This window comes from Serinus canaria, chromosome 8 (assembly GCF_022539315.1).
Source record: "Serinus canaria isolate serCan28SL12 chromosome 8, serCan2020, whole genome shotgun sequence".
NCBI classification, from domain to species: domain Eukaryota; kingdom Metazoa; phylum Chordata; class Aves; order Passeriformes; family Fringillidae; genus Serinus; species Serinus canaria.
The window spans coordinates 5,686,757-5,714,741 of NC_066322.1; the positions used below are offsets into that span (position 1 = coordinate 5,686,757).

The window sequence follows — 27,985 nt, forward strand, 5'->3', positions numbered from 1 at the left end:
TGATATCCTTAGCAACCATTGTCTTAGAGTGATCCATGTAAGAATAGACTAAATTACTGAATCAGGCATAGAGTTCACTTCTCTCACCATCAGATGAGGAAAATACAGATATTCACTGCCACAAGCATCAATTTCCTGCACTCTTAGGTTACAGTTCAAGTGAGAAGTAGCTGATAGAGCTTGGAACATACTCATTAGTATCAATGTTCAGACTTGAACATTTCCGCGCCCCTTTTGTCCCCAAGATTATTTGGCTGCAAACTGTCTTTTCATTTCCTTCTCATTTCTGTTTTACTTGATTTCTCGTTTTACTTATGTTCTTCTATTGCTTCTTCCTTCTTCCTTTTATTCTCTCTTCCACCCCCTCTTTTTTTTTTCACTGAAACTTAAAAAAACTTGTTCTCAGCTTCTTTCAGGCAATTTGAGATTGTTTTGTGCAGAATAATCTCCACCTTTCGTGTTCTTCCTGCAAATCCTAAAGTTCCTGGAGCTCTTAATTCCATGGAGAACTCCACAGAACGAGTCCAGTCAGTATTCTTCTTTCCCCTATTTCCTGTGAGCCAGGCCATGCCATAATATTTGCCTTTGATTTCAACAAGAGCCTGTTTGGATGCTGAAGAGCTCTAATGGCACTGAGGAGCTGGGAAAAGTCTTTACCATGGTCGGGTCACTTAAGACTTATTTGTACACATGGGCCCTGACAGCAGTATGGACAAACGTTGTCTGTGCTACTTGAAAGCCTCAAAAAGCACAAAAAAGGCTTTCACTTGTCAATAATAATGCAGCTGGACAAGGCTAGATTCTTCATAAGGCATCCTGAGGTTAACAGGATGGGAACATTTGGTTTCTGCTGAGATAAAAAGAGTTCTTCCTGACAAGATTTTCAAAGGGTTTCTGTCAAGGAACAATGAGGCTGCAAATGTTAGTGTTATTATTTTGGCATGAGCTAGGGATTTCTGAAGTCTGAGCAAATGCCTGACTGCTACAGTTGAAAAAGCCTCCACTAAGCATTTGTAACACTAATGTGGTATTAAACTATATAACATTATGCAAGAATTAAATATTTGAAAAATTATTTCCATGGGAAAAAAATGTCGGTTGTCTGATGTTTGTCTGTACATGCAGCAAAATTAGATAGCGTCATAAACTGAAAAATAAATTTAACATGAGTTTTATGAGGGAAGAGTAATTTAAGGCAAAATGCTACTAGAAGAAAGAAATAGCCATTTCACATAGACTCTGGTCCTACAGATGTTCAAATAACTATTTAAATATCATCTGGTAATCTAGGTGAAAAAATGCAGAAATTCATCTCATGGCCTCTGGAGAATTTTTACAGAGCCTTTGTCTTCATCCTTCTTTCATTTAATCTTTATAGATGTGTTTTTCCCAGGCCCTTCTAAACTCTCTATACAGATGAAATTAGCTCTGTTCAGCTGTGGTAATTGGAACATGCAAATTCTTCCTGGTCTGAAAGTAGCTGTTTTGGCCCTCTTCTTAGCACATGCCTTAAATCAATCATGCACTTTCTACTGTTTATTTTATTCAGTTTGCAATCAAAATATGACAACAGATTTGCAGATATCAGGGAGATCCCAGCTAGGACATTCTCATTATTCTGATCTTTCTTCCTATACAAACAAACTTCCTTTAGCGTTACCAACAACTAATAATTGAATTGGGGAAGAAACAACTGCTGAAGATTTCTTCTTTCCTAGAAAATTCAAACTGAATTTGGTCAGAGAAAAATATCATATTACTTTGACCATGTTAACTTGCTGGTTTCTGCATTCTTAGATGGTGAATACAGATTCAACTGGTCATAATTTCCTTTCCCTATATCCTCTCTTTTGGAATGTGAAAAGACAAAGTCCAGCCCTAATTCTCAATTAAGATGCAATTGGCATGCTGGGATTTTTGAAAGTCATAATTCATCTTTCTTCTTTAAGATGATTTTCCTTACAAGTTCTGTTACATGGGGCCTTATTTCTTCAACAGAGACAGTAGAGTCCCAGGCCTTTACTACTTTCCCATTGGGGTCCACCAGGTATTTCCAGAAGTTCCAGGTTGGTTCTTCTCCTGTGGAAGCTACAGGGGAAAGAAAAAAAAAAAAATATTAGAAAACCACATTAGTCAATTCCTGACATTTCTTCATGTCAATTTGATGACTAACCTTGCAGAGGAAGAAGGAATGTAAAATTAAGAGGAAGTTCAGACTGAATAAGATTAATTTTCTGACAGACAGCTTTAACTAGACAGTAGTCCCTTGGAGACTAATGGAAACAGGGAAGGTTGAGCCAGGAGAAAGCTCAATAATCAGTGTTGAAGTGTGTGAGGGTATTTGTGTGTGGGGCTGTGCTATAGAGATATACCTGATACAGCTGAACACTGATAGGAAAATGGAATTTGGCATGACAATATAGCTTTGCTAGGACTGATTACTTGCTTATCCAGAATTTTCCCTCAAAAAGCACCCAGTACCATGTACTTCAGAAGATTGTTTCAAGAAATGCTACATGAAGAAATAACATAGTAATTGATCCAGGTTTCCACCTAATTTTCATCCACGAATGAGTACTACCGTTTTCCCCTTCCTGATCACATACCCTTTTACATGAGTCACACTCTTACCCTTTACTCTTCTGCTATGTGACTAACAAAATTTCCAGAACTTCCAAATAGACCAGGAACCTCATGCCCCTAAAAGCACAAGTACAGATGCTACAGACAATTAACATCTTTTTTTACCACTGATTATACACTGGGTAAACCTCACAAGGAATCAGAAGTTATTTCAATGTATCATCAAGACACAGCCAGACCCACACTTTTAACTATGTTGTCGTTGTGCTGAATAAAGATGCAGCCTCCAGCAGCCTCCCCCTGCAGGCAGGAGAGGAGGGAAACACAAGTTTTGCAAGTTTCCTGGGACATGTCTGCAGGAACATCTCTCCTTGGCAAAACAGAGATGGGAGGATGTGAAGAGGATTACAGGGAACTTTGGCTGGCAGAGTAATCCATTACAGACAGTTGGAAGGAGGTGAGCTTGGGGTCAAAAATAATATCCACACTCCCCACACTCGTTTAAATTCAGTGGGATTTGGGAGAACACTGTGGTGCTGGAGAGAAGCAGCAGGGATATGTTCCTTGCAGAATGCAGCTCAAGTGATACTGTGTCACACTGGGCTTTACTATATTTCATTGCTGAAAGATATTTCCTTCACATTGGATTAAGACTGACATTTTAATATAGCATTTAAATGGTATTTAGAGCATTTGTTCAGTGCAAGAAAAGTAGTGCCTTGATAGGGAGCATCCTGCCTTGCTGGCTGGTAAGAACCAGCAAAACCTCTTCAGGTGTCAGTGCTGGCTCTAAAGCAGATTGGAACTGGAGGAACTGCGCAGTATGGCTACTCCAGTGCTTGGGGGAGAATGAGGAAGAGAATATTCAAGGACATCGTCTAGTGCCTGGTTTCACTTTTTGATTGTTGAAGTAAATTATGATGTGCTTCTCTTCCACTTATCCTACAGCCCTAGAGATGAATCTTATAAATCCAATCTGCAGCACTCATGTCACAGGAGGGGCACTTAAGAGGCTGCAAAGTGCAAAAAGGAAGGTCAGGGTACTGTATGCCTAGAGGACAGAATTTAAGGCCTGTATTCTATGTAGAGGTTTATTGGACCAGCTGATACAAGACATCTGCTATTGATGTGTGTTCATCTCTGGAGATCTTTTTAGAAGGTAAGACAAAGGTGACAGAGAGAAAGCCTGCCTTGTGTAGGGGGAGGGACTATATTACTTCTGACCTCTTCAAGCCTGACAACTCTGCCAGCACATCATCTCTTGTTTCTTTGGATGGTATTTTGTGTCAGAGGACTTCTATGCAGGAGAAACAACCCTCCAGCATTTCAGGTTACTCACCAATTAAGTACTTGAAGGCAGGAATTGCACCAGCTCCACTGACTGTGGTTTTGCTGAACATGGGGAAGGAGGCACCATAAGTCTTTCGTGCAAAGCTCTCAATTTCTTTATTGGTGTCTGGTTCCTGCTGCCCGAACTGATTGCAGGGGAATGCCAGCACATTGAAATGGTATGGGCCCAGGTCTCTCTGCAGCTGCTGTAAGGCCTTGTAGTGGCTGTCTGTGTACCCACACTCACTTGCAACGTTGACAACTAGAGACACCTGATGAGCAAGAGAGCACATTTAAAAATGTGTTGCACATGTCAGTTTTCCAACAGGTAGGCTGGAATGCAGACTATTTAAAAAGAAAAAAATATATGTCTAGGAAACTGTGACTGTGAACACATTTGAAACTACATTGACTTCTGCTCACAAATGGAAGATTTAATATTTCTTTTATGCATTCTTCTTTGGCAAGCATTAAGATAATCAACCAACTGCTAAGCAATCTTAATCTTCAATTTACTGAGACTCTGTGTTTTTCCATTCTACCTTTTGGACAGTTTCTTAGAATAATTAAGAAGTGACTATCCAGCTAAGAGATACCAAGTTGCATGAAAGAAACTTGCAAATCAATGTATTTTTGTTTATTTATCTCATGTGAAACATCTCCTCTGCAGCATGTTTCCTTGCTCAAAATTAAGTGTCCTTGCAGAAGTGTCTGATCCATTAATCACTGCTAGTATAGATCTCTTGACCTGGAAGTTAATAGGAGCAATTACAGGATATAGGGTTGGTCTGTGTAGTGGGGGCTATAAAATTTCCCATCACTTCTAGAGTAAATCTACTCAGTTGTGACAAAATGACAACAGTTTTTTGCACAAAGGTTTACTGCCTCAATTAGAGATTCCAAGTGAAGGCTGCCCACTATCCTTTGAAGTCACTCCTGCAGTGGATCATGTTCAATGCTGTGTGTTGTGTCAGTCAGATATGAGCACCAGGCACGTGTCTGCCAGCACAGATCCACCTGGGAGGGAGCTGTCACAGACAGGTGAGCACTACAGGAACAGCAGAATTTGTTGGGGATATTAAGTGACCTAACTCTGAACTAACACATATGATAGTTTCTCAAAGCCTAGAAGAATTTTTCATTGGTTTTGGAGATAATTTTAGCCTTAAATAACTTTAAGAATTTTAGACTTATAATTTTGTTATTCTCACAAATTTTGTGTGAGCTGCTGCTCATTCTACATAAATTGAGTCCATTCTAATACTTTCATACAAAAGTATTTAAGGAAAGAGGATGTGTTAAATAAATCATATTTAGTGAAAAATAAATGGCTACATGTGCATAGTGTTTTTAAAGTCAGAAAACTAACTGGCATATAAAGGTACATATCTGGGTAATGTATGAGATCATAAGATGAGGTGCATAAAAATAACATAAAAAATAACTATTGGCAGTTCTGTTCTTTTCAATTAATCTGATTTATCAAGCATAGTGATAACAGTAATTTAGTATGAGGTAAAGATAAATGGTACCACTAAGAGCTGAAGTCACACTTAGTTATTCCACATGAAATTTTAAGGCTTTTTTAATTATAGTTTAAGCCTCAGAATTTTCATGATGCAGAAGAATTCATACACCTTACTGAATTCACCTCTATTGGTACCTGCTCTCAAATAGAAGGGTAATGTAAGAATTTGTCACTGGAGGTTTGGGGGAAATAAAGTTGTGTAGGCATTGTGATTATATTAAAACAGATGTGAAGGATGAATTGCCAGTGAAAACAACTAAGCTTTTATAATTTTTACTTGATTTTAAGTAAAAAGAGGGCTTGAAAGGATCCACTCAAAAAGCAACAACTATTTTAATTTACAGCTGTTTAAAACCAGTGGTTTCTTGGCGTGACGGGGAAAGGCTTGATAGCTCACAGTGACAACAGTGCAAACATATACATATTCCAAATATATTCCCCCAAAACAAAAGGAAACTACATTCAGCATTTCTTGGGATGGCAGACACATTATGCTTCTTTTTTTTCCTTAGAAATATGCATTCACTGTAACTGAATTCTCCATTACTGAACTCCATAATTTAATAGTGCAAACCTCTTAAAAGTATAACTAACATATGTAGTGAAAACTTCTGTGATCTATTAGTATTTCTCAATGAATGTTTAAAAGTATTCTTTAAAAATCTTTCCTGAGTTATCTTTCAGATGTTCTGGTATTAGAAGTGATTTCATGTGGTGATTTTTTTTTTCAGCCTGCATTTTATTTTTAATAAATAATAGTCACTCTTTTTGCCCTCATGTAGAGGCTGTACTTTGACTTCTTACAACTATTAATGATTTAAATTAGGTTCAATATGCCTGACTTTGGGCTCTGAGAGTGCAAGTCAAGCACACCACCTAGTGTGCAGTGCAAACAGTTCAATGGACCTCACAAAAATAATTTCATTTCAGCTGAATTCTTTATCAGCTGTTGTCTCACCTCTTAAAACTGTTATTCTCTTTGCTTAGAAAACCCATGCATTCTAGTAGTGAACTCATTTAACACTGCAAAAACTCTCCTTGCTTTACTTAATGTTCACACCAGAGTGACTCCTTTAGGGAAAAAATCCTGGAACAGATTTAGGAATCTGTCTCAGCTTCAAGTAACCCTTTGTGGATCTGTCAGCAGAGACAACAGGTACTTGGGTTTTTACACCCAGAAATTCTTAACTGGCTCCACGTGACTATGGAAGAACCAGCCACAAGTGTCAGATGGCACCAACTCTCTGAGCTGTCACCTTCATGGAACATATAGTAATGTTTGTGTGGCAATTCAGTGGCTGTGCATCTATCCACACCCAGGAATGTCACATGCTCAGACTGCAGCAGCCCCAGGTCCAAAGTGCCTAGCAGTACTTTCAATAACAATATTTCGTTAGAAATAATACTTCCATTGTTATAGTGCCTAATGCTTTTCCATGGTTCATAGGTACCTTTTCCATGGTACCTATGGTTCAAGATTTCCAAAGGCATTGCACTGGCACTGCTTAATTCCACCCCAGCCCACTGTACTTAGCTGGGTGGCAGATTACCATTACACCAAGATAGGCACAAACACAGCAGGGAACACTTGATGTTTGGGAGCTCTGACTCCCAAATAGGTACTATTTTATGTAAGAATACTGCCTCTTACAGCTTATCTGATACAGATCATCTAATAAAAGATAAGATTATTGAATTATATTAGATAGAAAACTAATCTTGTTTGGATCCTCTTGATTCTTGTTGAACCATAATCACTGTCCTTCATTTTTAATGTAGATGAGTATGGGTCAACATTTTATGGTAGCGTGGAAAAACCACAGAAGGATGACCTCCACAACACAGTGAACCAGACAGTTTTTGGATCTGTTTCAGTTGTGGAACTCTTCTCTCAGTGGTAATAATCCTCCCTTTATTTACTATAAAACAGAGGGTAATAGTTTGTATCAAGACACACTCAAACAGAAAGAGAATCAATCAGTCTTTTTTTTTCTTACTATGAAAAAATAATTTCAATGATCTGAATAGACACAAGTTTATATTACTAATGATTTATTGAAGAATGATCCTGTCAGTCATGAGTTGCACTGATTATTTATACTTAGCATGGCTCTTGTGGTTTTAGAATTAGCAGATTTTATTAATTTTTTAGAGTCTGAAAGCCCTTGGATTTTTTTGATTCCTGGTAAGTTTCTTGACTACCAATTAAGTAGTTATTTAAATAAATTAACTGAGTGACTGAATTGAAGAAAATGTCTTCTCTACATCTGCCAGAAAGCTTAAGGCTGGTAAAAGCTGGTTTAGCAATTAACAGACTATTGTTCCAGGAGCTAACTAGTGACTCACTTTCCTTAAAACACCCCCAGCACACACGTAGCACTTTAATAATATTTTCTTTCTTTTAATAGTTTTAAAATATTATGATAAACCTATACCTTAACTTTACTTATCTAACTGCAGATTTAAGCAAGTTTATTTTAAGAAATAAATGGGAGTTTTAATTAACCTTTTTCTATCTTGATACTGAGTTCTGACAACATAATGACAGAAAGGGATGTGTTTTATTGCTGTAATTTTCTTTAAAATTGTCCACATATATTATCAAAGAGCAGGTAGCCTGAACATTAATAGGATCTCTGAATGCAAATCTATCTTTTATTCTACACAGAAGCTGAATGTTACTTTTTTGGAATAAACTATTCCATCTGGCCTAGCAGAGATCAAAGAATACCATTCATCAATGGTATTATCTTTCCCAGATACAGCTCTAGAGCTCCCCTTTATGAAACCAGCCATGCCTTGAGGGCAGCCTGGAACCACAGCCCTGGGATACAGCACACACCCTGAACCAGCCTGTTCCTGAGATTCCAGAGGGGATGAACACTCCCAGCCCTCTGCAGAGTGGCTGTAAGGAATTCTTCCAAGTTCCCCCTTAACTCCTTTCTGTGTTGATTCTTGCTGTGAGATAGAGAGGCTACAGGTGGTATTTGCTTATTCAGATTAGCAGATGACATGCAGACAAAACATGCCCCAGTAACAGGATTTATTGACAGAGCCTTTGGAAGGAGCTCATTTAAAAAGCACAAATATTGCTCAATATTAAACAGCTTCCATGTTTTTCTCCAGCATAGATATTTAAGTGGGCATGAGAGCAGTTCTGCTGTATCTCAGTTGTGAATGATGGGGGATGAGGACTTTGACCAGGTAGGATTTAGGCCTCTCATTTGGTCCAAATCCACCAGTATCCATTTCTGCTGAGCTCAGGAAAATGTGCATCTCCCTATACAGCTTCTCTGTCTTCCTGCCAATGTTTTAGTGACCTGCTGCTCTGGACCAGCAGGAGCTTGGACATCTGAAGAAGGGAAAAAGAAGGTGTAAATACAAAGCTGGAGAAAAAGGGTGAAAATGAGAAGTGATGATGCCTTTTTGGGCAGCAGTGAAACTATTGGACTGCCTGACTGTATCACAGATGTGTCACTTGTGGGATTTATGCTGATTTTAGTTTCTATAATTTGTGAAAGGGGCTATAAAAGGTTATAGTATTAAGTATAAAGAGTGTGCTAAGTTCTCTTTTCACTTTTCCATAGGTACTGATCTTTTCTAGATGATTAAACCGCTAATAAAATAAAATAAAATCAGATTATAGTCAGGGAGATTGTTTTAAAATGGTATGGAAAACTCTGCCTAAAAATACTTAATATAAGATGTAAACATAATTTAGAAGACATCATAAAAGCATATGTGCTTTTATCTACGTGTCCTTCTTCATATTGCCGTCTCACTAAAAAGCGAGTGAAGAATTTGCATGATGTTGTTACAATTTCGCTATACTCTGATACTTTGTAATGTCTCATGCTTTTACTAACTACAGTGAAATCTGTTAACTCCGCTCGCCACGGATCAAATCCCTTTATTTTTTTAATGTAGAACATTAAAAAGGAACGGGATTTGAGTAAGAATAACACACAATAAGTCATGCAGTTAAAAGACAGAAATAAACTCCAAAAGTAAGCTATAGAAAGACACAAACTTCCTGAGCTTCCAATGGAATAGGCAGAATCCAGAGCAATCGGCAGGAGGGCAGCATTCCCTGCCTGCCACGTCTACAGGCGGCTGCAGCAGCAGAAGACGCGGACACACACGGGGGTTAGACTGCAAACGCTTTATTGAAGAGGAGCCTGTGTTAGCCAGACGAGTTGGCCAAAGGGCAGAGTCACAGAGTGACAGAGTGAGCAGCCCAGACGCACACGCGTGTGCACCGAGGCTCCGAGCACTCTCCCCGCGCTCGCTCCGCCGACATGCAAGGGCTGCCCGTTAGCGAGCCCGGGCGAGAGCCGCCCCTCCCCGCCGCACTTACCGAGCCCCTGTACTTCTCCAGAGACACAAGCTTGCCCCTGATGTTTACAACTTTGAAAGTGTAAAAATCAGGCTCCTTCTGCCGCGTAGCGGAAAAGGCTAAGAGCAGGAGCGCTGCAATTGCGAGGAGCATGGCTAGAGGGATGAGGAGGACTTTGGAGAAGGAGGAGGCAGGCTGGTGCTCCACACTGCCCTCCGGGTCCAGCATGCTGCACGGCCGCCGCGCTCTGCCCGGCCCCGGCCCGGCCGCGCTGCCGCAAACGCCTCGCTGCTGCAAACGGGCCTTTTGCGGCAGCCGGCGGCTCTGCCCGCTCCAGGATAGCTCCCTGCGGGTGCACACGCTCTGAAACGGAGCGGCCCGTGCCGGAAGGGCTGCGCTGAATGGTTATGGCTATAAAGCGCTAGTTGGCTCGGTCTGTGGGATGCCAGTCGCAGAATCGCAGAATATTCTGGGTTGGAAGGCGCCTGCAAGGATCACTGAGTCCCACTCTTAAGTGAATAGCCCATACAGGGATCAAAGCGATGTTATTAAAGATCCTGCTTTAATTGCATCCTCGTGATTTTTGATGGATTTGCAAAGGCCTTTTTTTGTGCACTAACTGCAGCATGTAGTGACTACGGTGTAAAGTTAAAGGACAGCAGTGGTTTGGTTGCTACTGGTTACAGAGGGAGTGCTCCGAACCAGTCACAGCACTCAGTCAGCAAAACCAGAATCACCAACACGCCACATAAACCAGCCACATCAGCCAGGCCTGCAGGAAATGCAGCTCTGCATGCACCTGCCTGGTGTAAAGTGAGTGGCCAGACCACTGATCTCACTGTGTGAGATGGAGAAACCTCATTGCCAGGGGGCTTTCAAGCAAGAAAGCCATAAAGCATCAGGAACTGAGTTTGGTATCAAAGCATTCAGACATTCAGAGCCAAAACACTGCCTCAGTGCACTGATGTCATTCTTGGGTTGTTTGCAAAAAAAAAAAAGCAATTTGTACAGTTTGCTACTATGCCTGCTGGAAGAAAAGGATTTGTACTTACAAAGTAACAACAATAGAAAGCTTTTGATGGTCATTGATTTCTTCTTGGACCAAGAAACTGGTCAACCATGGATGGCTATGATTCTGACAGTTCTTGGCAAAGAAAAGGAAAATGCAGTGATTTACAGAAAACAAGAGTTGCTCCAAGGCATTTGGAAATTTTGGACATTTGTCTTTTGAAGAGAAAATTACATTTTGTAATCTCACTGGGGTTTTTTGTTTTATTTTTTTTTTTAAAGAATTTTGGTAGATCTTTGACATTTTGATTAAATTTGCTTAGGTAATTCAAGCATGACTGGCATTACTGTAAGGGAAGAAGCCATATATAGCGAGTTGAAAAACATATTTGCAGTTATTAAACATTTCAGATTTTTCACATTTTATATTAATTTCAGTTTAATCAGACACACAACATCAAGAAATAATGTAATATGCGACAAAAATATATAGATGGATAGATGGAAAATCTTCTGTCATGCTCTCTACAGTAAAGATACACTGTGATGAGAATGTGAATTTCTTTGCAGATAAGTGGTATTTTCCTGTATACTTTCCTGGCTGTACTATTGACCAAGATGACTGTCAAGTATGATTTCCTCATTTTATAAGTAAACTATCTAAGAAGCTTTAGAGTTTCTTCAGGTATATCTGGAGAAAGAGAACAGGGCTTTTCCATTTAAAAAGATTTTTAAAACCTAGTAAATTCTAAAGATAACCTTTAAAAAATTGATCATCAGCATAACGTGGAGTTTTTTTGTCAGAAAATTAAAAACAAATCTACAATACACACTTACATTTTTGAGTAACAATATTTTAGTTGCTTGGTTATAGGACTAAAAATGAGGCCACATACTGCAATGTTAGAAGCAAGTTTTGCTCTAGAAAAGGACTTTATAAAATCTACTTCCTACAGCTTTATGATTATCATCTCTGATTTCTAGATAAAACTTAGTCACTTTCAGAGTCAAATTTTCTCCTCCAAATTGAGCCCAGAATCTGAAAAATTTTGATCACTGGCACTGAAGTGGGAATTCTTTAAAAAATGGCAGTAGAACTCTGCTTCTTCTTTTAGTGCCATGTTTCTATATTGCTCCCTGCAATAAAATATTCTTTAACATCAGCAAAGAAGAAGGCATTGTTCCTGAACACAGAGATAGAGACTATGTCAAAGACTGTTGGCTTTGTACTGGTGCAAGTTTTCAGAGCCAAACCAGGTCACATTAAAGTCTATCCAACCATTTGAAGGAAATATGCCAGTCAGGTTTGCAAACTGGTGTGTGTTTACTCACTAGCATGTCTCAATGTTGATCTAGGAGGACTGTATCCAGCAGCAAGTATAATCTAGCTACTTCTGCAATTTACTCTTTGGCCTACTAAACCTAATAGAAATCTTTGTCAAATAAATTGGAATAGGCTAGAACCACCACCCATTTAACCTCAGTTGTTCCCACTGCAGCACTGCTGTTTCTGTTGCTGCTGCCCTGGACTGGCCCACCTAGCTAAAGGTGAATCCCATGAGCAAATACCCTGAGCTACCCAGTCCTAATTTTGTAAAGTGTGAACTTTAAGTGAACCAAAAAAAAAAAAAAAAAATACAGGTTACCTCTAAGGATTGTGCTGACTTCACAACACATTCAGAAGTATGTCTTGTCAGTATTTACAGAATCCTGTATTACAGATTTTGCAACTTTTGTGTGCCTACACAGATTCCCTGAGGTAGTGTTTCTAGCACTACTATTCATATTACTTTTAATAGTTTCCTTTGAACCCCTTTCGTAGTTCAACACTGATCTTTTAGTGCCTTGTTTTCCTGGAAAGGCCTCCTTAGCCTGGGCTAGGAAGTGCCAACAACACGACATTTCAGTGCCAAAAAGGGGTAGTACTGGATCACAGAGGGATTTGCCTCAGACAAGCACTTGCCAGTGCCTTTAGGTCACCGTCCAGCACTGCCAAGAGCCGGCAGGCTGGCTCTTCTCCCCCGAGACCTGTGGGTCTGCCAGCAGACACGCTGGCCAAGCCACTGTCCCTGGCTGCTGCCGGGGCCAGCTCCATAGCCAAGGTCAAGGAGCTCGGAGTCATTTCCCCAGGTCCCCGGAGCACAGCTGCTCTTCTCCACCGAGCGCAGGAGGAGGGGGGAAGCCCTGGGGAAGCGGGGATCAAGGCCCGGGCTCCAGCCAGCCCTAACCTCCTCCACAGGGCCTGGGGAGCGGATGCCTCATCGCTCTCCTGACAGGAGGGTGTAGTGAGGGAGGGCCGGCCCCCTCTGCCGTGCCTGCAGGGAGAGGACCAGAGGAAATGGTTCTACGCTGAGACAGGGGAGATTCAGATTAGATACTAAGGAAAAAATTGTTCCCCGTTAGGGTGGTCGGGCACTGAATAGGTTGCCCTAGGGTGTCACCATCCGTGGAGGTGTTTGGGAGGCGTCTGGAGCTGGCGCTGGGTGCTGTGGGTTTTGTGGCTTTGGGGGTACTGTGGCAGTGCGGGATGCACGGTTCGACTGGGGGATCTTAAAGGTCTCTTCCAACCGTGCTGATTGTATGCGGAAGACGCCTGGGAAGAGAAATAAGGGGGAAAACTAGCATGGCTTTTGGCGGGTAATTAAGAAGAAAAAATATGCTCCTTATTCCCTCATCCCCGTTTGCCGCTGTGGCACAGGGGGAGGCCCTGAACGCCGGGGCAGACGCGGAGAGGGGGGCGTCGCCCCCTCAGCAAGGGGGAGGTTCTGAGGCACGGGGGGCTCCCCGGCAGGGCCGGGGCGGTGTGGGCACCGTGCCCGGCTCGGTCCCCGCCGCCGCCGCCCCGCAGCGCCACCGCCCTCGGGGCGCTCCCGCCCGCCTTCGCCCCACAATGCACCGCGCCGCTGACATGGCGGCCGGGCCGGACTGAGCCGCTGCCGTCGGGGCCTGCAGCAGCCGCAGCCGGGCATGGCGGGGGCGCCGCGCCGGCTCCGCTAGCGCCGCACACAGGTACCGGGGCCCGGGGGCTCCCCGCGGCCGGGGGCGGCGGCCCGGGGGGAGGCGGGCTCGCGGGGTCCTGTCCGCGCCGGCGCCCCCCGCCCCAGCCCTGCCCCGCCTCGACGGCCCGCCGCGGCCTCGGGCCCCGCGCCCGGGCGGGGGGAAGAGCCGGGGGCCGCGGCGCGGGGGCCGCCGCAAGGTCAGCGGGGGGCCGGGGCCGCCCCCGGGGGCGCAGCTGGGTCGGAGCTGGTGCGTGCGGTTTGTTGTTCGTACGCCCCGTGGAATTAAATGATGCGGGGGGGAGAGACCACCGCAGTCGGCGAGGCCCGCGGGGAATGCCCCGTGTGCGGGGCTGCCCTCGAGAGCCGTGCCCGCTCCTCCGTGAGAGGTTCTCCTTTCCGTGGATTACGATCTGCCTGGAGTGACACCCAGGCATCCCTTCGCCTACGTGGTTCTGCTCTTTTGTTGGCTTATTTTGTATACAAATACAGCTGAACGACTCTGCTGCTTTTGCAATATGTTGCAATTTGCCAGTTGGCTGAATGTGTCTATTACCTGAGGCCTCCTGGCTTTTAAGGTTGTTTCTGGGTATATCAAAGGAAGATGAGCTCATAAAACACAGAGAAACAATACAATTGCATTTAAGCTAAGGTAGAGATCAGTACATTAAAAAGATAGTTGTATCTAAGTATGGATCTAATAATTTTTTTTATATCCATGCCACCTCCACGTCACTTGGCTTCCTGAGCACCATGCCCTGGATTTATTGGTCGTTGAATTTGCTTGAAAATAGAGGATACATGTTGTTTATGGTTTTGACTTGTGCTCCCAGTTTCAGTGGTTGCTTTTTGGATAGTCTGACCCCAGATAGTTATGACATAATTATTTCCGTGACAAGAAAAGTAAGCCAGCCATGGAACTATGACTTAATTACAGTACCTGGCAGAAGATGCTATATTAGGAGTAATAGGTCTCTTTTACAAATACCAATCTTGCAATGAGCTTTTTTTAATCATTTTTCTACTTAACTTTAGTGAAAATCTTCATAAAATTAATTTTGTGATAAAATTACCTTTTCCCAGAAGATATATAGGGATATGTTCCCAGAAGATAGACACAGAGGGATCAGAAAGTTCTTCTTGTGTTCTGTTCTTGCACAGAGGACAGCTGGGACTTTTTTCTCATACCTCAGCTTGCTGTGCTAAATGCCCCAGGACACCTGCACTGTGTAGGGCATTCATCCGGTTCTTCCTCTGAGGGGAATTGCTGCAATGGGGAGAAAGAAAGGGGGACAGGATTTCCCTGTGTTGTACTTGAAAGCAAGATATTCCTGAGGAGCTCCTCTTAACTGTCTTGTGGCTCTGCTTGTCAGTCACGGTTCAGGATTGTTGTATTCATGTTGATACCATAAGGCAGTCTGACTGTCTGAGAGTATATTCTGTGTTCAGTTTGCAATCCTGGCTTTTTAAACTTTACAAAGTATTTCTACTACATTAAGTTTGTCACTATCTTAGTGAAATAATGCAATACTGGTACTGACTTGTATTGAGAACCCATGGGAAGAAGGATCCTGCAATTTGCTTAGTGGATTAATTTGCACAATGGAAGCAATCCAGTGAAACTCAACATTTCTTGTGCTTTTGGCACATTAAGACTGTTTTGTATATTGCCTGATAAATCGTTTGACTTAGAAATACAAAAGACCTAAATTTTGCAACAGTGCACATGAATTTAATTTTTACTTTTTGTTTTCACAGAAATGCATGCATACATGCATGTGTACTCATACTGTATCCTTGGTTTGTAATTTTGGTTCTAAGGTTTCAGCAAGTCTTTGGAAAAAACCCAGTTTATCAGATGTTCTTAGATTTTATTTTCATTTCTGTTGATGCATGAAATACTGCTGCCAACAAGAAGTAACTTTCTGATTTTAGTTTTCAGTGTCAGCAAAGCTTGACACAGGAGTCTGGAATCAGTTTTGTGTTACAAACGATTGTGACTCAGTCCGCTGAGTGTGGCTGTGTTCTTGACAGCTTTCCTGAAGTTGTGATTTTCAGCATGTTTCTTCCAGTAGGGAAAGTGCTGGATGCTGGTGAAGAGGCATGAGCGTACTGGTGGAAGATCTGTTTGCTTTCATTGTGGTTTGTGAACTGGTTTGTAGCTGGTATGGAGCAGTTCAAAAGACCATCCCTTCCTCGACGATTCCAGTTTGAGTGAAGGGCTCACTGTTGTTTAAATACAAGATCCAGATAAGCTTCTCTGCCACAATACATACTGCTGTATTGTCATTTAGCATAGCACTGAGCATAAGTGAAGGTTAAGATCAAGGTGGAAAAATTGGTTTCAGTGTGTGGCTGCCATTTAAACCAGTTTTGTGATCGTTTGAGGCCTCTGGAAGCCTCTGAAAGGCTCTAAAGCAGTGCAGTGCTGTATTGTGCTTCCCCAGCCTCCTCTCGGGTACTTGGACTGGTGTGTGTGTTTGGTTTTGAAGTTAGAGCTCCCTTGTATCAGTTCCTGCTCTGCTCTCAGCATGAACGGTGTAGCATTTGGGGAGACTTGGGGCAGGTACTGCCCCTCTTCTGGCTTCAGGGTTTGCTGCAGTTGGGTCTGAGGTGTAAAGGACTATTGCAGTAAAACACAGGATCAGAACCAAAATGTGCAAAAGCATGAGGAGCCTATATGGAATAGAGAGGTGGGGGAGACTGTTGTAACCCCGCTGATGGGGCTGAGAGAGGATAGCTTTCCCGAGCTTGGCACGGGTGGCAGCAGCAGTAGTAGGGTCAGAAAGAGGTAGTTCTTGGCGTTGGGTGACGTTAGTTTTTCTCACCTTCTCAGTGAGTCATACAGTGCTGTAGAAAAAACAGTGAGTCAATGCAGAGTAATCTGTAACAAGCATATCCCTTATGGATCTCCCATCCAGCATATTTTGCTCACTTCAAAATTTAATCATAAGATATTTGCACCTACATATGTTACTAAGTTTTGTATCGGTCAAAGCCTTTCTTGTTACTTCATTTATTCAGCAGTACTTCTGTAAATCAGATATCATCTCGATACAGTGTTATATATTTTTACATATGTATATAAACATAGTTATATATCTAATGACTCCTTAGAAGTTTTCAATTTTCCACTAATAAATACAGCATTAGAGCTTCCTATCTTCACTGAGCCCAGAGTGCCAGTTTTGTTGCATCCTTGATTTGTTTATTAAAGTTTACTACACTGTGCTTTCTTCTGGCTAGATTTTGGCACTATTATCCTTACCAGGATAAATTCTATAGCCTGTAGTAAGGGGAAGTTCTGGAACACTATGTAGCACTTATGTTTGTTACTAAGAATATCGATGGGTTTAGTGCTGGTGGAGTCTGAAGCTCTTTAGTGGCAGTAATCTCTGATAGTTTTATTTGGAAAAACATCAAGCATGGGTAGTAGGTTGTACTGAGTTATGTCTATTTCATCATAAACCAAACATAAATGTGTGATAATTTTTTAAAAACTATTGACAAAGAACATGGGAGAGGTTTGAATGATTTGTAGAAGTTCTCAGACAGAAAAATGGGCCTAAGGCTGTAAACAGTCAGAAAAGACCCCCCCCCCCCGCCCTGTTTCAGCACATTGGGCTGTCTGTAGACATCACCTGTGCTGCACTCTGAGCAGAGTGCAGAAGACAACCTTTCCTATTGCTCCTGACTGTGGCTGTAACCTTTGTTTGCAGAATTTCCTTTTATTTTTGTTGAGGAAGTTTGGCTGGGCTGTATTGGTAGTGAGGCGAGGGGGGAACTGAGGTTAATCACCCCACTTAGTGTTGGAAGGCTGGCTGGGAGATTTGAGCTTAAGGACAATCATAATGGGAGAGATAAAAGCAGGTCTTGGATAAAATACAAGTTTTCCTATCTCAAAGGAGGGAATGCTTTATAGAAACAGGGTGATAACACTTATGTTTGTAGTACTTTCTGTGTTTATATTTTATCTAGTACTCCCCAGGGAAACAAAACTTAAAAGCCTGTTCTCTTTCCCTTTAGTTGCCTTTCTACACTGTAGTCCCTACTTTTGGGCGTTTCAGCCAGTTGGGACCACATTTTAGAACATATTTGAAGTAATGGCAAAGGGTCATTGAGTTTCTGTCTGTTTTCTGGAACAATTATGCCAAAACAGAGGAGAGGTCTCTGCTGAGGGGGAAGCAGGAGGAAGTTCCATTTCCTTGTAGGGAGTAGCTACAAATCAGACAGGGCTCCAGCACGTCTGCTCTGCTTGCCCAAGGGGCTGTGATATAGAGTGTGACAGAGGAGCACAAAATGAATGTCTAGGAAACCAGGTGGAGTCAGTTCTGCTGTTAATGAAATTATTAAAAAAAGCTTTGCTAAAGAACAACTCAGAAGGCAAGAGCTCACAGTTTAACTTGGCCTTCATCTTTGAAGAGGCCCTGTTATGTCAAATTCTGACTCCAAATGTATGTGTTTGAGGGAGTTGAATACAGTGGAACAACTTGAGAGGAAGAAGAGGTAGACATATCTTCTTGAAAGTTTTTTGGTGGTTTTCTTTTTCCCTCTGTTTGGAAGTAAGCCTTAGTCTGATTCTTTGCAATTCAAATGCAAAGTGAAGGAAACAAAAGAAACCAGCAAAAATGAAAGTGAAACATTCTCATTTCTTCATTTTGTGAACCTAAAATGAATTCTAACCAAAGCTGATTTAAAACATTTTTAATTTGGTTGCTGTAGATATGTATAGATTTTTATATTTTTCTGGAGTTTAAGGTCAGATGGTATCTTGTCTGACCTCAAGCTGTAGTATTTCAGCCAGATTATTTTTCTAAAAAGAGCCAAGAGCTAGATTTCAGAGGAATAATTGGCACTGTAGACTCAGAAAGCAGGGGAAACTGAGTCCCATGTTACACTGGGATATTGAATTATTGAAATATGCTGAACTGGTTTCAGACAGGTTAATCATACCCCATTTTGCAGACACAGGAGAAGTGCTCTGGTTTTGTTGCCAGCCTCACTGGAAGAAAATTCTGCTTTGATTCCAGCTCTGGCAATTTGGTATGAGCCTGAGCTTGTGAATAAGACGTGCCATCCAGGTTTCTACGAAGATGCCACCTCAGCACTGATTCACTCCACTTCAGTGCTTTGTTTCCATCCAACTTATTTTTTTAGAGGCACTCCTTTCCCCATTTCCCTCTCTTCCTCTGTCATATGTAGATGGCCAATGTCTGACAGAGGATGATCTTTTTGTGTCTGTCCTGTGTTCAGGAGAGGTCTCTTTTTGTTTCTCATACTGAATATTATTGGTTGGTTTATTTTGCAGTTTGTTGTGAGATTGTAACTATTGAATATCTGGCAGCAGTTAACATTATTTTTTGTTTGCTAAATCATTTCAGTATTAAAGAGGAAAAGAAAAGAAAAAGAAATCCCAAAGTTCAGCAGCATTATTATTGCACTTGCATTTCAGATTCTGCATTCATTGTGGAACTCCTGACTTTTATTTCATACAGAGTATTGTCTTATGAAATGTCATAACCTCTCTTTATTCTTATTTCTTAGGAATAAAGACTATATATGCTTTTTAACATTATCTACTTAAATTTGATTACATTCTTGATATGTAACACTATCACAGTACTCAAATCATTCGCTGGGTTCTAGTTTTTACTAGCAGTTTCTTTAGTTACTTTTTCCCATTTGACTAAAGACTATATATTCTCTTTGAATATATAATTGAATGGATGAGATGAAAAAAATTTGAATACTTTTTTAAAACCTACTTTTAAAATTTGACTCTAACAACGTGACACATAAAAAAACCAAAATGCAGCCCCACTTCTCCTCCAATGCCGGAGTTTCACGGTAGCTTTAATCTGGAAGCGGTGCCAACAGGAGTTGTCCCCACCCTACGAGTTGTTTGTTATTGCCAGGCGTGCTCCTCCTCCTCCTGCCTGGTGCCAGCTTTATGTCCGGATGGATTGGTTTTCCGGTTTGGTTGCCGGCAGAGCTGCCCCAGGAGGGAGCAGCCCGGCGCTGGCAGCGAGGGAAGGGCGGTGCGGCTCCGGCCGGAGCTGCGGCTGCCCCGCGCCGCTTCCCCCGAGCCTGGGGCTGGCCTCGGTGTGCCCCGGCCGGAGCTCAACGGGGAATTGCTGTGTCTTCTGTGCTTCGGGTTTGTTTGGTGGTTTGAGGAGTTTTTCTCCCCTCTTCAGGTTGAACAAGTAAAGCATGATTAGTTTAGAATTTGAAAAATCATGTTCCCATTTCTCTTCTGATTACATGAAATTAAAAACCAAACCCACCGTATGGGTTAAATACAGTGACGTGTACAGAGCTGTGACAGCTCACCAGTCTGTAGAGCAGAGCTTTGTACTGGTGTCAGGTACTGGACTAAATTGAATTTATCTAACCTTGGGGACCCTGGGCTCTCCTTACCACCCTGAGGCTTCAGCAGTGCTGGTACGGCTGGGCAGGAGTTCCTGCTTCTTTTTGGTTAGAGTTGCTATGGGTAAGACTGGCTACAATCCAAAGGCAAATATTTAATCTTTGGGACTTTTGATCTAGAAGTAAGAACCAGGTGCAATCAGTATTTAATAGAAAATAGTTGCAATATTAACTGAATGTACTTGTGAGATAAAATACTTAGCCATTGGAACAAATTTAGGAATGGAGATTTTTTTCTTCTTCAGTTTTTATATTTTACTAAAGAGTGTGATGCTAACAGCATCTTCAGGAAAATTCTTGTGGGCTTTGTTTGTTTCTTTGATTTTTTCACCTTTGAAAGATACATATTTTCAATTATATCAATAGAGACTTAAGATAACCCTTTTTAGTACATGCTTTGTGTCCTGAAGTAATTTCTGATTTGTGTCTTATTAAAATGAGATAGTAACTGTATTATATAGCCAGAAAAAAAAATTACTGTACTTCATACTGATAATATTAAAAAAGTTTTTTTTGGTTGTTGTTGTTTTTTTTTTTCTTAAGACGACATTTTAATCTGATCCTTCATTCTGGTCCTTGTTTTTAAAGTACAAAAGTATGCTGTGATACTTTTAATAGCTGTAGTTCATAGACTTTACTTTTTTGGTTTTTTTTTTTTTCTTCACTAAATGGTAAGTGATGGGTTCTTTAAAACCCAGAAATTTCCATGGGTCATGCATTTACCTAGCAAATATGCAGCTGGACAGGAAAGAGAGAATTTCTGCACTCCATATTTTGTTATAGTTTTACAAAAATAGTTTTCTTCTTTGTCTAATGCTGCATTCTCAGAGTTTTCAATTGCTGTCTAAATGTTATTACAATAAAAAAATATCCAAGTTCTTGTAGATTCTTGCATTCATTTTCTATATTAGTAAGATTAATTCCTTACAAACAGACCCACTTGTGCTGAACCTCCTCCCACTGGAAACACAACCTTTGAGTTGTCTCCAACATAAATCTCAGATGATCATATACCACCTAAAGGCCTGAGGTTTAGATGAGGAAAGTTAATCTGTAGCTAAACAAAATATTTACTATTTGTGGCTTTTTATTTTTTTAAATCTTACTTAATTGCTGGCAGTTAATTTATATGAGAGTAGGAGGTGCAGGTGATTGGTCAGGTTTATTATTAATACTTTGAGCTATATCTCTAAATGCTTTTTTACATCAGTTAATAAAATGGAGCTTGCTTGCTGGAAACTGAATTAGTTTCCTCTAGTGGCTAATTTGAGCTGTGCATTTATTGAGTGGTACTTTTTAGATGTGTTAATTTTTTTCTTTTTTTTCCCAGTGTAGTTGCAGACATCTTGGTTCTTGTTTTTGTTCAGAAAGCCAGAAATAGGAAGGAAAGAAAAAAGCAAGCTGTTGGCAGGTTTATCATTGAGTGTTTTTTAGCATATTCTGCCATTTTTTTTTCTCTTTGTAGCCCTCGTCTTTTAAATACAAATCAAAATCATCAAACTTATCATGAGTTTTACTTTAATACTGGAATGTATTGTGAAAATGTACTTATGCCTGTGGGGGGAATATGCTTCCTATAATAATTTGTATTAACACCTTCCTTAAGAGAAGTTTATTTAATGTGCTGTCTGCATAGAGATTTAATCTTTTTCCTCAGTTTTTAAAAATGTCTTATCATTATTTCTTCAGTAGACAATCAGCTACGATCCTTGCCTGCACAGAGGATTTAAAATCAACGGCAAATTGCTGAAGAATTGCACTTCAAGTGGTCTCGAGACAGGAGAAGCAGGTCTTCACTATAATGGAAGAGGCCAAGAGCTCAAAGAATGGAAATCATGACCCAAGGAAGTCTGTCCGTCTTGTCTGTGAGGAAGGCAAAACAGTCAAAGTTACAATTAATCAAAATTATAAATATAATAGAAATGACAAATCTGTGAAAGATGTTGGGAGAAGTTCTCCAAGTGGGAATAGCAGCAGAAAAAATAAACAAAATGATGTTTGTTCTGAAAAACAAGTAGAAAATAAATCATGCAAAGTAAATAGTTGTATTCCTGGAACTAAAGATTTGGGATCAAGTGTTCAGGATCGAAGTCATGGAAAAGCAAAAAAATTTTCTAATTTATCATCAGCAGTGGAAAATCTAAAACAGACAAATGCCCAACCAGTGGGAGAAAACGCTTCAGGCTCCCATGTTTCAGGGAATGGGATCAGTATGGAAAGCTTAACAGCTACTCAGAAAGGGAAACTGGTGCTGGAAAATCCAGTGGGAGTTCATACTTTGAAGACTAGTGTTGATCAAGCTGGTGATCCTGGTAAGACTGCTGCAGATCAAAGAAAAATGGACCATAAGCCTGATGACTTCAGTGAGTATTAGTTAACACTGCCTTATTCCATTTTCTTCTGGTGCAATTGCTGACAGTCTGAAATGGGCTTTGAAATGTTTCTGTTGGTGTTATTTTTTCACTTGTACGAAGTTGCTGGTTGCATTTAGAAAGAACATGATGTTCATACAAGCATATTGCTTAGAGAACAAGAGATTATCATAATAGCTGTCCTTTTTTCTTATGCCTAAGACCTAAACATCTTTGTAAGCTACTTAGTGTGCGTGGGTTTTAGGCAATTTTGTGAATATGGTGTCTTAGGAAGGGGGAACCCTTCGTAATATTGTTGCCACTCAGGGAAATGCCAGTTATTACTTCTTTTCAGAAAGATCAGGGGGAAAATGGGCAAGGAAAGTTCCTATTATACATAGAGGGGAAATACTTGCTTCTTTTCTGTGACCATTGTGCTCTTTTTGTTACTAAAAATGTTTTGAGTAGGCTTTGGCAGGTGGCTTTTTGATTTAGGGAGCCCTGGAATACCTGTCATCCATCAATGGTTACCCTTATGAGTGTGCATTTCTTACACGTTTTTCAATGTCAAAATTAAATATATTGATCGAGCTTTGTCTCACCAGGCTAATTCCATAGCTCAGAATTTGTCACACTTCTTTAGAATACTTTTTTTTTTAATGAAAATGCTGTTTTAATATGCCAGCCAGTGTTTGAAGTATTTCCCACAGCTACAGCAGTTGCTTGTATGGAAATACAAGGAAAATAACAAAGTATGTGGTTTTTTAGCTGCCTTAATAGTGTTTAACAGGAAAAACAAGTTCAAGTGGCAACATCCTGTGATCAGTCAGCTCTTTGTAGACCCCCATTATGTGCTGTGGGGACCATCTGTCACTGAGAAACCAGGACTTGAAAACTTAGCTTTGATTCCTTGCTAGTCTGGGGGCACCGATCTCATTTGAAAGAAAAGAAAAAGGAAAAGAAAAGACAAAGCACAAATAACCCTCACTCTTGCTTATGTAAAAGCGACTGGAATAATTTGTTGTAGAAGTTTGCAGAGATGAGTGGCCTGTGACCAATGCATAGGCATGTGGAGGAACTGGCCCTGTGGCACTGGGCTGAGTTTTTGGGAGTAGCAGCGTTGCAGAGCTCAGTGGCTGCTGCCTGTGGGCGAGAGGTGTCACGGAGCGTTCAGGTGTGACTCCAGCAGCTTCCAGGCTCAGGGTTGGGATTTGCCTGCTGCCTGGCTCTGTGGGGTCATTTGGGTGAACGTCTTTGAGGCAGTTCTCTGACTTACCTCCTTACAAAATGTGTTGTGCACAATAATTTTATGCCTAATATTTATTGTTTCTTTTACAGTAGGGCATCGGGAGCTTGTTTACTGTGTTCTGGATGGCAAAACCCTTTCTTGCTTTGAACAATTTAAGAGACTGTGAATTTGACTGAAACACAGAATTAATCTACCTTTTTATTTTGTGTTTTTGACAGCACTCTCAGTAGCAGATTAGTCTCTGAAGTCCTTTTATAATATTGGTTAACATACTAGAACGATTTTAATGTTTAAGGTGATCTTGGGCAGTGTTTGGATAGAAAACTGGAATGTAGCTCTAATTTGTCTGGTTCTTAGCTGCTCTGTACTCTAATTTTCACTTTTTCTCTCCTTGAATGACTCTGAAGAAAGTAACTGTTTCTTGCTTTAGGTAAAATAAAGAATTCTGAATCAACAAAAGAACATACATTGGAAGCGGATTATTTAGAAAACACTGGTGTTATTGATGAATCTAATCTGACAGTTGAACAGCAGCTAGGATTGAAACAAGCTGAAGAACGTCTGGAAAGAGATTATATCTCCCGACTTGAAAAAGTAGGTTGGGTTATTTATCAGATAAAAGAGAAAATGTGTGTCCTCTTTCATTATCATCACCATATTTCTGGTTGGGTGGTATTTCTACTACAGCCTGCTGCCTCTTGTTTCTTTCTTGTTAATAATGAGTCACTTTCTGATCTAAAGTAGTGTCTCCAGTAGTTGACTAGTTGTTCATCCTGGCAGATTATATGGATTAGAAACTTTGTGTTCCTTTTGTGGCACATGTAGCCTTTGCAACACTATTTTTTAAATTTTCTAGATCTGAAGGTTTACAATTCCAGTACTTAAATAAGATTTTATCTTATAAGATTTAAATCAGGTTCTCTGGAAATTCAGAATGCAGGACTTAAAAGAACCTTAAACTTTGTTTAGTGTCTCTCACCACTCCCAGTCGCTATATTGGAGATGACTGCTTTAAAATGTTCACCTAAATTGTTCTTAGTATTATCTCTAGTGACACAAATATTGAAGTCAGTGAAGGCATCCCAGAAGATTTTGTTAGTATCTTATGGAAGCATTTTAATCCCTCATATGTTGTCCTAGGAAAATAACCAAAAGTTTATTACTTCTTTTTCATAACATTCTGCACATAGGAAAATCATTCCCATTCCTGCAGTCAGACCTCTTTTAGGCTCTCTTTGTGCATTGATCTTGAGGGTTTTTAGTTCCTGGTTCATTCTTTTTGCATTTCTCTTGACACCCATTGTGGAAGTGATGTTCAAAATTGAACATGCAATTTCAGCTGAAGTCTTACATATAAAGAGGAAAGCTGACTTCTTCTCTCTGAAATATGGCATTTTTGTTTAGGATCTCTACTTTTACAGCAGCAGTAGGATGTTGGCTTAAAGTTGGACCAGCAATGATTCCCATGGCCTTTCCTTAAGAATTGGTCCATCAGGTGTTCCCAGCCCTGTATGTTTTGCAATTGATAGTACCTAAGGAATGATACTTTACTGTGGTATAATTTAGTTGGAGGTTATTTATTCAATTTCTTTAACTTTTTGTGATATCTGAATTTTTGTCATTTTACATTTTCTGTGTCTTCTTCCAAGTCAGTATCTTGTACATTTATAGTCAGCGCACTCTCTGTTGCATTTCCTACCTTTTCAACAAAAGTGTGGATATTTCTGCCCCCACAAGGACCCTGCTGAAGAATACTTGTTACATTCTTCTAGGTAGGAGTGCTCTGAGGACAGTTCTCTCAGCAGTTCTGCTCCCACCTTACTGTTCTTTATTTAGATAGTGTTTATGGTCTCCTTTTGAGACTGATACTATGACAAGTGACAACAACTGTAAAATTCAAATACAACGTGTGCTGCTGCTTCTTCAAGAGCTATGACTGATCTTTAAAACAGCAACCCTAAGATTGGGTTAGTGCAAATGTTTGCAGCAGATCAGGTTGTCACCTCTGACCTGTTTTTTCCCCATGTGCTTATTAAAAATTTATTACAGTATTTTTCTGAATGCTAATTCTGACTGGTGTCTAATTCCGTGGTTTATCTTATTTAGCCCTTAAAAGATATTCTTAAGTTTCTCTTCCCTGATGATCTGCAACCTTCCCGTTCTCTGAGAGCTCTTTAAAATACAGCTGTCACTTTTATAGATTAGCTCCTTGAGTATCCAAGGACAAATTTCATGACACCTGGCTTATTAGGGTGCACCTATCTTACACAAGTAGTAATCTGTAACTTTTCTGTCTTGTTATTTTGAGTTTTTGCCCTTTTCATTGGAGTTAGCCATAATTAGATGATTTTAAAAGTCTTCACAATAAAGGCAAAATAGAATTTATTGCATGATTCAGCCTTCCTGGTAACATCTATTAGCATAATACTGCAGACCAATATTGTAAAAAACCACAAAATTTTTCAGAAATACTTTTACTGCTGATCCTTTATTATAAAAGAATGGTAAAAAATTTTTTATATACTTCTGTCATCAGGCATCAAATACTTGAATCTTCCCATGTCTTCAGGTGTAACTTTCTGTAGGTTGTTTTCCAAATGGATGTTTAATTTCATCTTACTAGGTCCCTGTCTTAGAGAAAATAGGGTTTAAAAAAATTGGTAATTCAAGCAATATTTTAAATTTATATTTACTCTGTAGTTGGAGAGTGTCAGACTGTTTTTTTTTTTCCAAAAGCAAAAGGTCGAACTCAGTAAGGGGTAAGTGGAAAAACTTGCCCAAATTTAACAGTGGTTTAGGTCTCCATATGGTAAGTCAAATTTGTTTAACTGATCTGTGATCCACCTCAGTGTCTTAAAATGATGTTCATTCATTGTTGTGTCACTGGTTAAACATCTGGTGTTTTCAGTATACTGTTTGGGTTTAGTAAATATAGATGTATTAGAATTAGGGCTAAAATGTTAAAGTAGTTTTTTTCACTCCCAGTTATTGGAAAAGTCTAACAGATCAGGAGAAAAACTAAACTGTGTTTTTTTAAAAACTTTTTTGTCTCTGCAGTGAGTTTTTCAAAAGGTTCCCCATCTCTGTAGCTGTGATCTGTTAGAGCAAGAAGATAAAATTGCAGGATGAGACAGATAAAGTGGAGTATTTGGGAACAGCCCCTTGTCTTTGCAGAGTCCTTTCTGCTTTCGAGTCCAGTGGGTCTCAGTGGTTTCCTGGCTGAATAAACTCCATGGTATCCCCTTGTGGACCCTAGGAAAACCGGTTCCCTTCTTGCCCATCATCTCTGGACATTTGGCTGCTTCTTGCACACTTGGGGATCTCCCAGGTGGCCACTCTCCATTTGTGTACTCCATCTCTGCCAGGCTCTGTGTACAAAAAGGTGCTTCTTCTGCAAGTGTCTCCAACTGTGAGCATTCCAGAGCATCCATCAGAGTGGAATAGCATCAGCCCTTGCTGGAGGATCCCCCCTTGGCTGAGCACAGTGATTGGGAAGTGGCTGTGTTCCCCCAGGCTGCCCGGCCACACCCTTTCTAACAGGGCAGAGCCACTGCCCTTACTGGTGCAGACAGCACCGTGTGACACAACAGCAGAGCTGCTGCCACTTCCTCATCAGGGAAAGGTGGGGAGATGCTGAGGTTTAGCCAGTAATTAAAAGCTTTACCTGACAGAGGAATGGCTTACTGGTCTTTAGGTCAGCCCTAAGAAGCATAAACTCTTCAGCCTTAATCTTACCTCACTAAATTTACTGAGAAATGTAATATTCAAGTTATCTCACTTCCTTCCCTCACTCTCCCCTCTTGTTATACAGGTAGAAATCCATTTTTGCTTGTTTTTTGAAGATTGCTTAATGTTTGCAAAGCACCTTTACATTAAAAGTGTTACATAATAGTTAAATACAGTTTATTATTAATCAAAGAATTGAGTTTTTCAGGCACTACTGGTAGAAATGTTTGTTTTAATCTATGGCAATTTTTCCTCAGCGCTCCCCAGAATACACCAACTGTCAGTATCTATGCAAGCTCTGCTTAGTCCACATTGAAAATATCCAGGGAGCCCACAAGCACATTAAGGAAAAACGTCATAAGAAAAATATAATGGTAAGTGAACAAAATAATGGCTACTTTTTTCTTTCTTATACTCATCTGTTTTTTTATTTTATTTTTGAAATCAAAATTT

General features: G+C 40.5%; 2 protein-coding genes across 4 annotated transcripts in view; one reads left to right on the top strand and one right to left on the bottom strand.

The window, feature by feature from the left end:
* Positions 1-1,523: 1,523 nt before the first annotated feature.
* On the bottom strand, positions 1,524-10,051 carry GPX7 (glutathione peroxidase 7). The gene is made up of 3 exons (XM_009088731.4): positions 9,798-10,051; positions 3,923-4,184; positions 1,524-2,088 (listed from the first exon to the last, which is right to left on the bottom strand). The coding sequence occupies exons 1-3, from the start codon at positions 10,002-10,004 to the stop codon at positions 1,925-1,927; spliced, it is 633 nt and encodes a 210-aa protein (XP_009086979.1). The 5' UTR covers positions 10,005-10,051; the 3' UTR covers positions 1,524-1,924.
* Positions 10,052-13,680: 3,629 nt separating this feature from the next.
* Positions 13,681-27,985, top strand: part of TUT4 (terminal uridylyl transferase 4) — a 44,193-nt gene continuing 29,888 nt past the window's right edge. For 2 of the 3 annotated variants that reach the window (XM_030226367.2, XM_030226365.2), the window contains exons 1-4: positions 13,681-13,793; positions 21,896-22,569; positions 24,237-24,400; positions 27,790-27,906. In XM_030226367.2, the coding sequence (XP_030082227.2) occupies positions 22,008-22,569; positions 24,237-24,400; positions 27,790-27,906 (843 nt within the window). In that variant the 5' untranslated portion in view covers positions 13,681-13,793; positions 21,896-22,007. The remainder of the gene's footprint in view (positions 13,794-21,895; positions 22,570-24,236; positions 24,401-27,789; positions 27,907-27,985) is intronic. The other variant, XM_030226366.2, reaches the window with a different exon arrangement.

Bases quoted from the DNA above. Each gene is read 5' to 3' on its own strand.
- GPX7 (XM_009088731.4), bottom strand. From the start codon at position 10,004: ATGCTGGACCCGGAGGGCAGTGTGGAGCACCAGCCTGCCTCCTCCTTC. The intron at 4,185-9,797 runs GTAAGTGCGGCG...CTTGCTCATCAG, and splicing joins TGGAGAAGTACAGGGGCTCG to GTGTCTCTAGTTGTCAACGT. The intron at 2,089-3,922 runs GTGAGTAACCTG...TTTCCCCTGTAG, and splicing joins TGCCTTCAAGTACTTAATTG to CTTCCACAGGAGAAGAACCA.